Source organism: Danio rerio, chromosome 15 (genome assembly GCF_052040795.2).
Source record: "Danio rerio strain M-AB ecotype USA chromosome 15, GRCz13ab, whole genome shotgun sequence".
Lineage (NCBI taxonomy): Eukaryota > Metazoa > Chordata > Actinopteri > Cypriniformes > Danionidae > Danio > Danio rerio.
In genome coordinates, this window is record NC_141035.1 from 34566861 (window position 1) to 34584062 (window position 17202).

Sequence of the window (17202 nt, forward strand, 5' to 3'; positions counted from 1 at the left end):
TGACATCCATTTATTCCATTCAAACTGTCAATACTCATACAATAAAATCAAAATGGCTTCAAATGTAAAAAAAAAAAAAAAAAAAAAAAGCCTTTTGGTGGAAATTTTAATTGGAACATTTTTTTATGAATGCTAATGTACAACACAGCATTCTAATCAGCATCGTTGCTAAATATAAATGTCAACTATGCAACTATGCATTGATTAAAATGAATAATTCAGTTTACATTTTGTTTATGATGAATAAAACATAGCAGAGATAAATATCCTGGCCTGGCTTGTCTGCTCAGCAGTTTATCTGAGCTGTGCATTACTCAAAAAGATTTGAAATTTAAATCCATCCCATATGGATGTGACCATGCACAACTACTGTAAAATCCTTGTGCTACGGTTTGCTTCAAAAAGTAGTGAGCGTAAAGCAAATGAGCTCTGTGTCTGACAACCTGATTACACCGACTGATGGAAATTTGGTTGAAAGTGTGGTTGGATGAATGGATGGATGGATGGATGGACATAAGAAAAGGTGGATGGATGCACAGACAGAAAAGGTAGATGAATGGGTGGCAGGATGGATAGCTGGATATAATGATTGATGGATGGGTGGATGAATAAATGGATATTTAAACAGGAGGATGGATGCACAGACAGAAATTTAGATGAATGATTGGCAGGATGAAAAGCTGGATATGATAATGGATGGATGGACAAATGGACGTTAGAACAACTGGATGGATGCAAAGACAGATGAATAGGTGGCAGGATGGATATCTATAATGATGGATGGATGGATGGATGGATGGATGGATGGATGGATGGGTGGACAAATGGATGTTAGAACAGGTGGATAGATGCACAGACAGAAAGGTAGATTACTGTGTGGCAGAATGGATAGCTGGATATAATGATGGATGGATGGATGGATGGATGGATGGATGGATGGATGGATGGATGGATAAATGGATGAATGGATGGGTGGATGGATTGATGGATGGATGGATGGATGAATGGATGGACAAATGGATGTTAGAGCAGGTGGATGGATGCACAGACAGTAGATGCATGGCTGGAAGGTTTGATAGCTAAATATAGTTATGGATGGACATTTGAAAAGGTAAATGGAGGCACAGACAGAATGATAGATGGATGGGTGAATAGATGTACATAGAAAAATGAATGGTCAAGCAGATGACAGTTTTTCTCCATTGGTTTGGCTCATTTCTTAAAACAGAAATTACATTCTCAAAACAACATGGACAAACCTCCAAACCACTTGGCAATTCTTCACAACAGAATTGAATTTCTTATTCATTTCATCAAATTACAAATGTCTGAGTATATATTTGCAAATGATTTAGTACAGATAGCCTACATTTAGCACAATTTCCAAGTGAATAGACCTTGTTGATCTAAACTTTTGGACGGATGAATGAAGGGATGAATGGACAAAAGAATGGTTGAAAGGATGGATGGCTGGATAGATAGACATTGAAAGATGGATAAAAACATAGTCAGGCAGAGATGTAAAGATGGATAAAATGGTGAACGGATGGACAGAGAGCAAAAAGAGACTAAATGAATAGAATGGTGGCTGAATGGATGGATAAAATTATGGGTGAATGGACAAACTGACGGATGGATGGATGGATGGATGGATGGATGGATGGATGGATAGATAGATAGATAGATAGATAGATAGATAGATAGATAGATAGATAGATAGATAGATAGATAGATAGATAGATAGATAGATAGATAGATAGATAGATAGATAGATAGATAGATAGATAGATAGATTTGGAAGGGAAACGTTTTCTAACTCGTAAGACTAAGCGGTTGCAACCGTTCACAGGTCACATAGCAACCATTCAAGATGAGACTGACGCACAGAAGAGTTAGCGCGCTCTCTCTCTTCCTCTCTCCCTCTCGACAAACTTTTGTGTCGGGCTTTCACCTGTATCGCCTTAAACTGACTCTATGGGGAGATACAGACGTTTGTGCTGCTTTAGAACTGCACGTGGACCTCTGCTTTGCGTGTAAATTCGCACTAAACCGCGCACTCGTTTATCTTCCTACTATTACCACAGTAGTGTGCACATTTAACTGAAGAAGTCTTGACTGACACCAGGATTTTTAGGAACCCAGTGGTTTGATAAACGTTATTTGACTCGTGTGGGCATGACTGGCACGACGCCACAATGAGGTCGCTTCAGTCTGCTGCGACCGCGTCTGCACTGGAGTTATGTTTGATACTTTTCACTACATCAATAACAACAGCCAAAGGTAAGAAATTATTTCTTTCTATTTTTCAGAGTCGGGTTATTTTTAAAAAGCTGTTGGTTGGTTTTTCAATTATTAGCTTATCGTTTTACTTTATTCACTAAACACTATCTCCCATTGAATCTCATATTAGCATAACGTTAGCCTACGTTAAACTTAAGCATCAATAAATACAAACATTTGTGATATAAATAAAGTAACTAAAGTTCAACCTGTTCAGTTATTTGTAAGAAATATGCTGCTTTATATCTTTACATATTAAATACTGGCTATATTTCATATCTCGAATAATATTTTGGCTATTCTTAATCTCTTGAACCATAATATAAAACTTACACATTACATAAAACATTAATTCTTCAAATCAAGTCAAATTCGTGTTTTATTTGTTTATTGTTTTTTCTATTTCTTTAATAGAAATGTTATTGTTAAAGAACAGGTAGGACCTTTGGGAGGAAATAGGAATAAATTGTAAATTCTATACTCCAATAAAACATATTTCTTTTATGAAACCCGAGGAAACATTTAGATCAGGATGGGATTTTAAGATTGCGTAATGTGTTACATTTTGAGATGAATAATAGACATCGGTCATCTATTATTTTAAGCACTCTTTACTGTATTGGGGAGCAGATCTATCCCAAACAGAAGTGTATACCAAACTGATTTAAGTGCAATAAATAAAATTCTTTCTTTATGAATAGTCTTTACCAGAAAATTATATGAAGTAAAGTATCACAGCCCATGGGTTTGTTGGGATTTTTTTGCAAAATCACTGTACTCTTTATCACTGCTCATGGCAATGTTGCTGTGAAGTGCTCCTGCTGATCTCTTAAAAAACAGGTAAACTGTTTCAAATTGATTTTCAAAATATATGATATGGATAAAAAGCAATAAAAAAGCACCAAAGAGCACTCTGATATAACCTGCTAAGAAATGTTCTCTTTACGGTTTTGAACAGGTAACCCAAAATGTTTTTTTTTAAGGAACCTTCATTTTAAAATGAATTTTGGGTAACACAAAAATAGGAGATATTTGCATTTTTCAGCTCTCATATGCACAGTGCTTAGCATAAATGAGTACACCTCATTTTGAAAATTCATATTTTAAAAATTTCTTATTGAAAATGGGTAATATATATTGGTGCATTTGAACAAAACAAATTTATTTATTTATTAACATAATATCTTAGTCACAGAACATCAATGGAAAGGTAATACATTTAAATTCATGCAAAATATTGCAAAAAGAAAAATACAAACTACAACATTTCAACAAAATTGTAAATATTTTTAGTTTCACTTGATTCTTGCTATTTTTGATTTCTTTGTATTTAATATTTTTCCCTAATATACATTTGCACTATTAATTTTTGGACCGTTATCGTAAGCTATTTTGTTAGATTAGCTCCAGATTTGGCTTCGGTACTGACTAAACTATGCACACATATAATATTGTAAAGCGTCCTATAGAAAATATAAGTTTAATGGGGTGTATTCATATACTGAGCATTGCATATACCTGCCTAATGTTCTCTGAAGCATGAGCCACTATGCGGATGAGTAAGAGTCATCTAAAGCTCAAAGGAAATTTATTTGTGACTGTCTGTTGCTAGTTCGTGTGGAAAGTGTTTAGAAGTGTATTCGTAGATTACATTGTCTATTACTAAACAAAAACTTAGATCATTTCATAATTGTACTTGTGATTCATGTTTTTTCACATATGGAATAGCATTGTATATAATTGATTAAATATCTTCATGTAATTACATCTGTAAATAATATCTGCAATTACAATTTTTAAATTAGACTGTTAACCATCACTTACACCTTTACCCATGCTTAAACATACCCATAGCACCAAATCTGTCCCTAACCTCTCCCGTATCCCACATCAAGATCATGAGAAGTGTTCTTCACTGCATTACAAACATGCTAAGTGCATTGTATTTATTTTGCAAGTACATGTCTATAAGGGCATGACCTAACATGAAGGAGGACCAATAGTTGTTCTTGTGTTTATATATATATATATATATATATATATATATATATATATATATATATATATATATATATATATATATATATATATATATATATATATATATATATATATATATATATATATATATATATATATATATATATATATATATATATATATATATATATATATATATATATATATATATATATATATATATGTAGAACTACATTTTCAGCTCTTTATTTTGTATCGGGTGTTCTGCATGGGTTTGGAACAATTCTCCCAGATGATCGTCAAGGAACCATAAAGAATGTTCTGGAAAGGGATCTTGGTTTTCTCTGTGATGAAACAACAAAACAATATTGACTTAGAAACCCCAGGCTTCTAGAGGTGATGTTGACTCAACAGTGACTGAAAGTTGGAAGGTACTGAGCCTGTGGCTGTTCTTTGTGCAACCCTAACTGTCATATGAAATCATTTTTAGAGGCTTGATTGTGCATAATGTACTTATAATAGAATTCATTTCACTAAGATGGAAGAATCTAAACTTCTCTACTCATCCTACAACCTGTCCTCTTGAGCCATTCTTTCATACATTACATTGTGCAAACCATCACCCCCATTCACACACCACAAAAATTTTCCCAACACATTGAAGCAAGCTCTAGTAACCCCACTGCTCAAGAAACCATCACCAAACCCTTCACTCGTAGTAAGCTACTGAGCGGTCCTTCTCCTTCCATTTGTAACCAAAACTCCCAAACAAGTCGTTTTCACCCAAGTATCATCATTTCTTACACAGAAAAATGAGCAGTCATTCAACAGAGACTGCATTGCTGTCAGTCACTGAAGCCCTGTGTGATGCAGAAGCTAATTACAGAATGTCTGATTTGATTTTGTTGGATTTGTCTGGCACCTTTAAATCATCAGATTCACTTCTGGCCAATGGTTTAAACCGTATACTTACAATCATCTCTTTCAGTGTTGCCTAAAGGGATGAGGCACTACAGTATACTGTATATATCCACACCTCTTCAGCTCATAATGGGGGTCTCCCAGGGTTCAATTTTTTTCCTTTCCTTTTGTACATTTACATCAGATTACAGGGGAACATCATTCAGATATGATTTCTCATACCATTGTTATGTATAATGCTTAACCATTAGGAAACGTCTTAAGACTCAGCTTTTTACCATTGCTTTTAACTTAGGATGATCATTTTGTTAACTTTTTTATCTTATGGTTCATATTTTTATTGTTTTGTTGTATCTTTTTATTGTTGTGCTGTTTCTGCTATTGTTAATTTAAATCTAAGAAAATCGCATTACAAATAAAATGTATTATTATTATTATTATTATTATTATTATTATTATTATTATTAATTATTATTATATACTAACAGGGTTCATACGTTCATGACAAACTTGAAAAAGTCATGCAATTCTGACATGGCATTTTCCAAAAGTTATGGAAAAACAGAAAAACCCACAAAGTTTTGGAAAAGTAATGGAAAACAAATATCTGTATACTTGAAGATAGGTTATTTACTTCTTTTCTGTCCTTGGCCAATCACATTGTCACACAACCAGCGATCGCTTTCCAGAGATCGCTGGTTCTCACACGAACTTCAAGACTACACTTCCACATTTCCCAGGACTACATTTTCATACATGCACTGCTCCCAGACACCCATGCTCATTCATCTAGCTTGATTGCACACACCAGCTGAACCTTGTCATAGTCGTAGGGGAAACGGTTAAGCTAGCTGGAGCAGGTGATGTGGATGGTCGAACAAAGCCCTTCTCCAACTAGCTTAGCCGTTTCCCCCACAACTATGACAAGGTTCAGCTGGTGTGTGCAATCAAGCTAGATGAATGAGCATGGGTGTCTGGGAGCAGTGCATGTATGAAAATGTAGCCCTGGGAAATGCGGAAGTGTAGTCTTGAAGTTCGTGTGAGAACCAGCGATCTCTGGAAAGCGGTCGCTGGTTGTGTGACACACATACTCTCACATTTTTAGTTTGGTGTAAGCATTATCTACATCAATTTAACATAGATGTAAATATAATTGGAAGCTAAATAGATTGTTGCGTGTTTAAGATATGCAAAACAAGCACTTAGGGATTGTCTGAGGGCTCCCAGTGGTCTTTGAGCACAGCACAGGGCACCTGAGAGTTTGCTTGTTAGCAAAATGTTAGCTCCTTAGTGATGGTCCTACATGGGCAGCACTCACTTAGCCCCCAGAAAGCCCTCACTAGACTTGCACATGTCCTAGCTCTTTGAAAGGGACTACAGATAATCTATGCAAATGTAAAATAATGCAAATAGAAATAAAACCTACCCAATTGTTACTTTAACCCCTGTGGAAAATATGTTTGGTGTGCTGTATATAATTGAAGATCTCTCTTAACAAATTGACATATGCCAGTTGCATTTCTAATGTCGAATAGGAAAAGAGCATGGGCCTGAAAAAAAAAGCTGCTTCGAGCTCAATCCATTTGTAACTAGTTAAGGCTACTCAATCAGAGTGAGTCCAAAGTGTTGGGCCATACCTGGGCTAGACCACACTGGGCCTGTTTAGATTTGGTGTGGGCTAGTCACAACCCTCCTTGCCCGCAAAAAGCCAGCATGAACCCTTCAGGGGCATGCTTGCAAAGACAGCTATTTTTAAAGTTTTAAGCAGTTAATTTAGTGATAGTTTTTTCAGACCGTCTCAACCTGGTAAAGAGAGATCTCCTCATCTTCCCTGGCTGCTCAACAATCTCATCTAGCTAGGATCATTAAAAAAGTTCCCATCCACTTTGGATATGTATGGTCAGGTTTTTTTTATGACAGCTGACCGTCAATGCAAAACAGCGTAAAGTTGGTGCTAGGGCTGCACAATATATCAGCATCAATATGGCAATGTGCACATCCGTAGTCACATTGCAGGATGTGCGTTGTTGAGTTGGGATTATAATTAACTAAAAATCATCAATAATAATCAAATTTGTTGAGTCATTGTGAATTTCTACCGTAATCTATTAGTGGTAAAGTTTTTAAGCAAATTTAAATCATTTGGGAGCAAGAAATCATTCAATTGTAAAATGAAGACTAGTGTTATTTTAGATTTAATAATTGATTTTCTTTACCTCAATATTGTAATATTCCACCCAAAAAACATAGGCCACTGTTTATTTCATTTTTATCAGTGCTTTAATTTTTAAACTATATTTTTTAAATATACTTTTGGATATTTTATGCAGATGCACTCCCCTAAAGAATCATCCCAATCAGTGATGGAAAGAGTACTGAAAATCTGACTCAAGTGAAAGTATAAAGTATATCAAGTGTAAATATTACTCAAAGCATGAGTAATAGTTGCCCTTTTAAAAGTACTCAAGAGTCGTGGGTAGTGAGAATTACACTGTGAAAGTCTGACCCGTTTACATTGATTTGTGCATGTATGTGTGTGAAAACATAATGTTCTGTAGTGTATTTAGTTATTGTTTAAGGCCATTTTAGTCACCATACATCTGTCGTCCAGTTTAAACAGTCTCTGGGTTATTGCGTGCGATGATTTTGGGCATCTTCTTGGACATTTTTAATGCATGCACATGGTTAGCTGCATTTATATAGCACCTGTGCCTTGAGTTTGTTCTGTCAGGACTGTCAGTGACCACCTGAGGGCGCTGTAGTTATGGACACTGAGTGGAACTACAGCGCCCAAAAAGACATTTCCATACATTCTTTCGCGCACACACCCAGTCTCTCATCTACACTGATTTTAACCACAGCTGTCTCCAATCTCCGTTGATTACCTGGACTGTATATTCAACCATTCCACCTCTGTTTGTTACTGCGTCGTTTGTCTATCTTGTAATCAGTATCTAGTAAGTCTTGTATATCGAGTTTGTTGTTACCTTAGTCTTGTTCCTGATCCTGTTTCTGTCATAGTTTCTTGTTTTTGCTGTTTATTTGTTACTTTGTTATTTTTGAACACCGGACACCTTGTTTTTTCTGTTTGCTGCACGATTGTAAATAAACCTGCACTTGGATTCGCACCTTTTTGTTCCTGTTTTGATCACGATAACGTGACAAGTTCAGTACGGTGCAATTTAGTTTCTGTGTGAATTTGTATGGACAGAAATCACATGACTTGTAATCACAGGATTGTTCTACTTTAGCCAATACCAGATAATAAAAAAATAAAGTAGTGGCTGTAGGTTGAAGGAAAGTAGTGGAGTAAAAGTACTTTAGTACTAAAGTACTAAACATGTACTCAAGGGAAAGTAAAAGTACACATTTTTAAAACTACTTGGTAAATTACAGTCCCTGAGAAAAACTACTCAGTTACAGTAGTCTGACAATTTGTAATTTGTTAATTTACACCACAAAATTGTGAATTCTTCCCAAACAGTTACTTAGGCCATATTGTAAAACTATATTCATATCACAATATATATCGCAGAAATACAAAATATCGCAATGTCAGGTTTTTCCAAATTCATGCAGCCCTAGTTGGCGCTGTACAACGTAAGAAAGATTTGGATCTTCCCAACAGAACATTTGACCTACTTTTTGCTAGATCTCCATTACCTGCAATCAGACTGATTAGGTTATTAAATGATTCAAAATTCTGCAGCACGACTGGTCTTTAATGAACCCAAGAGAGCCTGCATCACAGCACTCTTTCTCTCTCCACCGGCTACTGGCAGCTTGCATTAAGTTCAAGACATTAATTCTTGCTTTCAGAACAACCAAAGGCTCTGCACCCTCCTACCTCCACTTTCTATTACCAGTTGACATCTCCCCCTGGTCGCTACATTAGAGTTGCCTTGTGAAACAATCACAGTGGGACCTGAAATCCCTCTCCAAACCTTTTCATTTACTGTTGCTTGGACATAGAATGATATTCCCTAACAATACTGAAGAGTAATAATGTGAAAACGCATCTCCTCTGTTAGTGCTTAAATGTATACCAAAAAAAAAAATCTCCACTTTGTTTCCTTAATGCCTCCTTATTTTAACTTGTTGTCTATTTTTCTGGACAGTGATAAAGCTTTGTATTAGTAGCACTAATTATTTGGTGCTTGACCAGTGATTATTTGGCTCTTGATGTATCGCTTTGTTGTATTCGTCATTTGTTGTCACTTTGGGATGAAGAAATGTGAATGTTAATGCAGAAAAGCACTGAATAATCATCTGAAGTGTCTGAAGTGATTTGTTAAATGTGCTCTAAATGTGTATTGTTTAAACAGCAGGGCAGGAACACAGGCCTTCTGAAGACTGTCCGCTCGGTCACTTTCCATGTGGCAATGTGAGCATTTGTCTGCCACAGGTACTGCACTGCAATAACCAGAAAGACTGTCCCAATGGAGCTGATGAGGACAACTGTGGTAAGAGCTGCTTACTTATGTCTGTCTGTCTGTCTATCTATCTATCTGTCTGTCTCTGTCGATCGGTCGGTCGGTCGGTCTATCTTCATGACTTCAAAATATTAAAAACTTATGCATGTGTGTGTTTTGTGTGAATGTGTGTGTGTTTGTCTCATCTCTATATCTCTGTCTCTTCGTCCGTCTCACCGAAGGGGATAACAGTGGCTGGGCTGACCTCTTCGACCGGACATTTAAACGGGGTTATCTTCAAGAGCTTGCCACTGACTGCCGTAAAGATACACCTACTCCTATTACGTCTTGATAGACAGTTACAGAACAGCTTAGTTTTAGACAATCTAAAACGTATTTCATTAGTACAGACTGTTACTAAACTATGGCAAATGTATGGTTGAATAATATCACTTGAAGTACAAGTTAAGTTATAACTTTAAATAATTGTTTTTTGATTAATATAATTATGATTTTAACTGCATTGTGGTTTATAATTGCATAAGACTTTTCATACACTGTAAAACATATCTGTAAATTAGCAATTTTCCATATTTTGGGATTCATGTTTTAAATTTTTCTGTTTATTTATGCTTTTGAATTGTATTACGGGACATTGATCTTTCATCTAACACCTTTTAACCTTGAAAAAGTTACATTTTTTTATATATTTTTATATTTTTTAGTGATTTAATAGCTTTTTAGTGTTGTATATTATGGTATAAGTACCTTGTAATAAACTGCCATTACATTTTCTGTTAGTTTACAGATTTATTTTTCTATATATTATTATTTTTTATGCATTCTATTATTTAAAACTACTAAAATGTCAACTAAAATCACTTAAACTGTTGAATTTTCAATATCATAAGCTGACAGAGCAGAGATCAACATTCCATAATGCAATTCACAACCATAAATAAATAAACAGAAAACACAAAATACAGAAACTGTTAATTAACAGATATTTTTTACAGTTTTATTTATTTTATAGCATTGTCAGAGTTTTAAAATCTTAATGTGTGTGTTTTTGTGTGCATGTTTCTCTCTCCTGTCCCGCAGAAGTGGAGCAGTACCCTGATGTGTGCCGCTGCATAAACACTGAGATCCACTGCGTGCATGCCAGCTTGAGATCCATTCCACAGGTGTCAGCGAATGTTACCTCCCTGTACGCAGCCTTCCAACATGATGTCTACAAATGTAACAAATTATGTTTGATGTTGGTTGTTTAATTATAGAGGGTTGAGACAAACGTTTAATTACTGTTTAATACTTTTTACCTTATTATATTTATATTTCGGTTTGCCATTTGCCACTTTAATATTTAATATTTTTTATTGGTCTTCAGCTGTTTTTATGGTTCTGCTTGATGCCTTTAGCTGTATGGATTCTGCTATTCATTTAAATTTAGAACTATTACATAACTATTTATTTATCTGGTAACACTTTACAATAAGGTTGTATTAGTAAATGTTAGTTAATGCATTTATTAACGAACAAACAATGAACAATATATTTTTTACAGTATTTATGTTAGTTAATGTTAGTTAATAAAAAACATTGTTCATTTGTTGTTAGTTCATTGTACAGTGCATTAACTGTTGTTAACAAGCAAGAATTTGGTTGTTAATAACGCATTAGTACATGTTGAACTATATAATAAATGGTGTACAAGTATTGTTCATAATTAGTACGCATTGATATTTAAATTAACTAAGGAAACCCTATTGTAAAGTGTGACCAAGTATCTTATTGCTGTCATTCTTGGTGTTAGATGGTCATAAAGTGTTGCCAGGTCTGCATAACAAAACTATTCAAATAGCCAGTCAGGTATTGCCCAAGTGGCAAAATTCGGCACTCTCATTCCTTAAAACAGGTTTAAAAAGAAAACTTTATAGTTATTATTATGCATTATACACAATTTGAACTTGAAAAGCAATAGTCACTATGAGATAGTAATAATAAACAGTGCATTTTAAATTAAACAAGAATAGTATCCTTTGTCCTCGCAGAACCTAAAACTAAAACACAGTTCTAACATTGGTAGGATGTAGAATATTTCAAGTATTGGTCTTCAGTGTAATATAATACAATATTTCAAAACTATAAATCACTGTTTGGAAAAACTGTCAGATTAATCAAAACAGAAGGAACAGGAAAACCGAGTACTTGGCAACCGATCCAAAACAAAGTCATTAAATATTCACAATATGCTTCTGATTCATAATAGTTTGCAGGAACTTTCACACATGCAAAAGTTTATTTCACTCTTTAGACCTAATTAATATGCTAATGTGTCAAAATTTGATGGAGGACCATTGTGGTGGTTATTGTCTGAAAAATATATTCAGGGAAAACTGTAAAGTACACGGAAATGTGAACCTAATGATGCGCAGGAAACAGCACAGAATGGCCTTTTCATTAACGTTAAATTAATGATGTTTTAATACAGGGCTGATTCATTCAATATGTTCCTATAGGATTTTTATAACGGCAGTTTGCAAATTAAAGAGTGAAATTGGGTCTGCGAATTAAAGAACTGAATATTTGAAGAATTGTTGTACAGCCTACTGACTCACACGTCACACCTCAAATTTACATTTACATTTACATTTAGTCATTTAGCAGACGCTTTTATCCAAAGCAACTTACAAATGAGGACAAGGAAGCAATTTACACAACTATAAAAGCAACACTGAATAAGTGCTATAGGCAAGTTTCAGGTCTGTAAAGTCTAAGAAGGAAAGTATTAGTAATTTTTTTTTTTTTTTACTGTTTGTTAATTTTACATAGCCTAAGAAATACGTTTTATACAATAAAACAGTTTGCATAAACTATGTTAATATAGCTTTATTTTACTCATACAATGATAAAACCCACATTTGGAGCACCAAAAACAATCTTTGACTCCACCCACTCACACAAAGCATTATCATTTTTACAATCAACTACAATTGTATATTTCTCTATAATTATTAATGTGATTCTATCATCCACAATGCTTCACAAGGATATAGTTCTTTCATTCCCATTTCCTTTTAGTCATTTTGTCAAATTTTCTTTGCTTGTAGTTTGTAATGTTATGATTCTCCTCAAAACTGGTGATAGATAGCGCGTAAAACTTCCTTAAGAATTTCTTATAGGAAAAATCAATTGGAAAATACTAATGCCGGGTGATACTAATGCAATCTATTGATGCTGCAAATATAAAAATGAGAATATTCACCTGCAGTTTTACAAAATAACAGTCAAATATGTTAAGAGGCCTTTAGTGTGTAATAAGCTGTTTTATATGTACATTGGTGAAAAGACAATTATATATTTATATAACAATTATAAATTATTAGCATTAAAATCGGGTGGCTCAGTGGTTAGCACTGTCGCCTCACAGCAAGAAAGTCACTGGTTTGAGTCTCGGCTGGACCAGTTGGCATTTCTGTGTGGAGTTTGCATGTTTTCCCCATGTTGGTTTGAGTTTCCCCAGGGTCCACAGTACAAAGACATGCGCTATAGGTAAATTGGATGAACTAAATTGGCCTTAGTGCATGAATGTGAGAGTGTGTAGGTGTTTTCCAGTACTGGGTTACAGCTGGAAGGGTATCCGCTGTGAAAAACATATGCCGGAATAGTTGGCGGTTCATTCTGCTGTGGTGACACCTGATAAATACAGTATATACTATGCAACAAAAATATTTAGTGTTTAACTTGCTCTTTGTGTTTTGTACAGGTCATTGAAGAGCAACAAGATTCGAACACTACCTGATGAAGCCTTCATCAAATATATAAAACTGCAAAGGCTGTAAGTATGAATAAGCCTTTTACTACTAGCCCATCATTATAATTTCAGTCACATGCACAATAAAGCCCTGCCCAGAAATGTTAGTATGCACTGAGCTCGAGTATAGACGCTTTACTAATCCACAAATCAACACGGAGGGTCATATAATGAAGCTGTCAACCTGGACAGCTATCGCCCTGTTTATGTGGTACAAAAAAACAATTGGTTCCAGCATGGAGCTGATTAACGTTTATGATCAGCTTTCTGCTGAATCCACTGAAGCTTTTATGAGGAGGCCATGGTCACCTTCATTCAAATCGAGCTCACTGCTGCTTGTTAATCTCAGTATTGGCAGGTTTCTTTATAGTACGCCATTAAACCCTGGATTCAGCGTGTTGCTGTCTAGTGATTAATGAGCCAATTAAAGAAGTACTGTAGCAGATCTGCTTTGTAGTACAGACCGATATAGACTGAATTTAGGATAGTGCACTTGCTGTACGATAGTTGTTTTGAAAAGACATCAGTGCTATACTAATAGAGAGTAATTGATGTAATGGTAAGGTTTGTCCTTTTCAAGTGAACTAACAAGTAAAAACAAGCATTTATAAAACAAATATTTTATGTTCTAGTTATAATATTCGTTAACTCTTTAGTTTAGGTCAAAATTCACTTTATTAACAAACTACTAACCAACATTACTAGCTTAATAAACTACTATTTAGCTATTTATTAATAGTTTATAAGGTAGTTGAAGTTGTGTTTAGGTTTTAGGTAGGATTAGAGATGCAAAATAAGATAATACTTTATAATGAACAGTTAATATCTTAAAAATGGGCTATTAAACTAAAGTGTTTCCTAATATTCTTATACACTACCTGACAAAGTCTTGTCGTCGATCTCAGTTGTATAAGCAACAAATAACAACTTGACTTCTAGTTGATCATTTGGAAAAGTGGCAGAAGCTAGATTTTTCTGATGAATCATCTGTTGAACTGCATCACAATCATCACAAATACAGCAGAAGACCTATTGGAACCCGCATGGACCCAAGATTCTCACAGAAATCAGTCAAGTTAGGTTTAGGAAAAATCATGGTTTAGGGTTACATATAGTATGGGGGCATGCGAGAGATCTGCAGAGTGGATGGCAACATCAACAGCCTGAGGAATCTAGACATTTGTGCTGCCAATTACATTATAAACCACAGGAGAGGGCAAATTCTTCAGCAGGATAGCGCTCCTTTTCACACTTCAGCCTCCACATCAAAGTTCCTGAAAGCAAAGAAGGTCAAGGTGCTCCGGGATTAGCCAGCCCAGTCACCAAATGAACATCATTGAGCATGTCCGGGCTAAGATGAAGGAGCAGGCATTAAAGATGAATCCAAAGAATCTTGATGAATTGTGGATCTGCAAGAATGCTTTCTTTGCCATTTCCTATGACTTTATTAATAAGTTATTTGAGTCATTGCAGAGATGTATGGATGTAGTAATCGAAGTTCATGGGAGTCATAAACAATTTTAATTCTTTTTCCACTACACCATGACTTTAAATTCTATAAATAATTGAAAATCAAAGCATGATCATATTTTATTTTGGTAAAATAAGCATAAAGACGCCTTTGCATTTCATATAAGCTACTTCTGATACGAAATGATCAACTAGAAGCTATAATTTGTTGTTTCTTAAACTTGGATAGGCGACAAGAAGTAGACAGGTAGTGTAGAAAAAGTTATCTCTTTCAATTGTATCTTCTCTTAAATTCTCACAAGGCTGTACAGTAATGTGAAATATAATTAATATACAATTTAAAATGACTTTTGTATTTTAATACATTTTAAAATGCCTTTCTGGTGCCAAAGCTTAATTTTCAGCAGCAACTTTTTCAGAAATCATTGTAATAAACTACACTAATTTTACCAATGCTTTTTATCAATGTAAAAAACATTCATTCATCCATTCATTCATTCGTTCGTTCATTCGTCCATCCATCCATTCATTCATTTATACATTCATTCATTCGTTTGTTCGTTCGTCCGTCCGTCCATCCATCCATTCATTCATTCATTCATTCATTCATTCATTTTGTTTTTTGATTAATAAGCTTTCATAAAACAGCATGTCTTTACAAATATTTTTTAATCAATGTAAAAATTTCACGTTTTATTTCTTAAAAAATCATCATTCCTACATTTGAATAGTAATGTATTTAACAAAATGTTATTTAAAGCTATAAAAATAGTAATAACAAACAGCTTAGATGGTAAAACAATTGCCCATTTCACGTTGCCCATTACTTTACTAAATAAACCATATACGTATACAGTGAACTCTTTTATTTAATGTTTCTATGGCTTTAAATGAGCTTCAATGGAGAAGGCAGAGGCTGATTAAGCAACCAAAAGAGCTCATTCACTTATGAAAGTCGTGCAGCAGTAAAGAAGTAAAATATCCAAAAATAGAAAACTGCTGCTCTTAATTGAAGAAATTGAACATGTTGATGGATAAATGTTTAGATTCTTTCAGTGCAAACTAAGTTCATTCATTTATTTTTCCTTGTGCCATGAGTAGAGGACTAGGAACAACACCGTGTCACGTGTTTTTAAATACATTTCAAGCTGTTTTCTGAAAATTAAACTGTCTGGGAAAGCTGTAAATGACATATTTAATTTACTTAAACCTTGAAACGGCTTTGCATGAAAACACATATAAAAAAATCAACCCTGGTATTTTTATTATTAATGACATGGGGATGACAGAGTTGTACAAGGAGAAGGTTTCTAATAATGTTTTTATTTCAACTTCAGTGTTTATTTTCTGATGTAAATTCATGAATAATTATCAGTGGCCATCAGTTTTATAATTTAAAGCCATTAATACATATTTAATATGGTAACCTAGAAATAAAAACACACTGTACTGTTGTACAGTGATGCTCACAGTGCACAGATGCAGGATGTGTGAAACAGTCCTGAGGTAACTATTTAGCACCTCTATTATTCAAATGTTTGTTGAAATATTTATTCATTCTTTAATTTTAGATGCAGTACTTCAGAGACACACTTTAACTGTATTCATAGATATCAATCAACTGTCTTTATAAAGTTATATATCCTATATACAGTGCATAGTCATTATATAAGTCTGTGTGCTTCTCATCACATAAAATTAAGTTAGAACATGATTAACCTAGTTTAATAAGTTACAATGACCTAAAAACATGCTTTCAGGACTAATTGATCATATAGTTTTTTATACTGTGTATGAAAATGTAAAATTTTTTTAAAGGAGGCGTGGCACCAAACTCCACCCTAAACCAAATCTTTGTTTGTACTTGGCATGTCTGTAGACAAGCATCCTCACAAAAGTGATTATGGAATACAGAGTGTTATGAACAGGGTCTCAAAAAAGTTTATGAAGTTTTTGATTAATTGCCACATCAGCCTTAGTTTGTAGTGTATTTTTTTGTGGTTGGTTTGTGATTGGTTAGGTCACGTCACAATGGCTTGTCAGGAAAACATCTCTGATTGACTATTGAATTCATAATCAAAACAGAATTATGTGTGTGAGTGTGTGTGTGTGTGTGATTGGTTGTAATGTAAACAACCCGGGCTCACTGTGGAAACATAGCCCCGCGGACGTTTCTGCGGACCGCGATTTTTGTGCGCGCTTTTTCGAGTCTTGGGCACCTCTCGGGAACGGCGCGCGAAAAGCCGCCGGATCAGCCGACTCGGCCGCCCCCCTCTTCCTCCTCCTCCTTCCCTAAACACGAGCGGCGGTTCGCAAAAGCCGTCC

The 17202-nt window shown here is 34.8% G+C and overlaps 1 protein-coding gene across 14 annotated transcripts in view; it reads left to right on the plus strand.

Moving 5' to 3' along the window:
* The first annotated feature begins 1844 nt into the window (after nt 1-1844).
* rxfp2b (relaxin family peptide receptor 2b) overlaps nt 1845-17202 on the plus strand; it is a 40108-nt gene continuing 24750 nt past the window's right edge. For 3 of the 14 annotated variants that reach the window (XR_015508729.1, XR_015508726.1, XM_087283172.1), the window contains exons 1-5: nt 1853-2280; nt 9510-9644; nt 9836-9913; nt 10695-10800; nt 13360-13431. Coding sequence is in view for 5 of the 14 variants with exons in the window: in XM_087283172.1 (XP_087139298.1) it covers nt 2196-2280; nt 9510-9644; nt 9836-9913; nt 10695-10800; nt 13360-13431 (476 nt within the window). In the remaining 9 variants the exon portion in view is untranslated. Of the gene's footprint in view, nt 2281-8100; nt 8139-9506; nt 9645-9835; nt 9914-10694; nt 10833-13359; nt 13432-17202 lie in introns of those variants that run through there. The other 11 variants (XR_015508727.1, XM_087283173.1, NR_137277.1 and 8 more) reach the window with 9 other exon arrangements.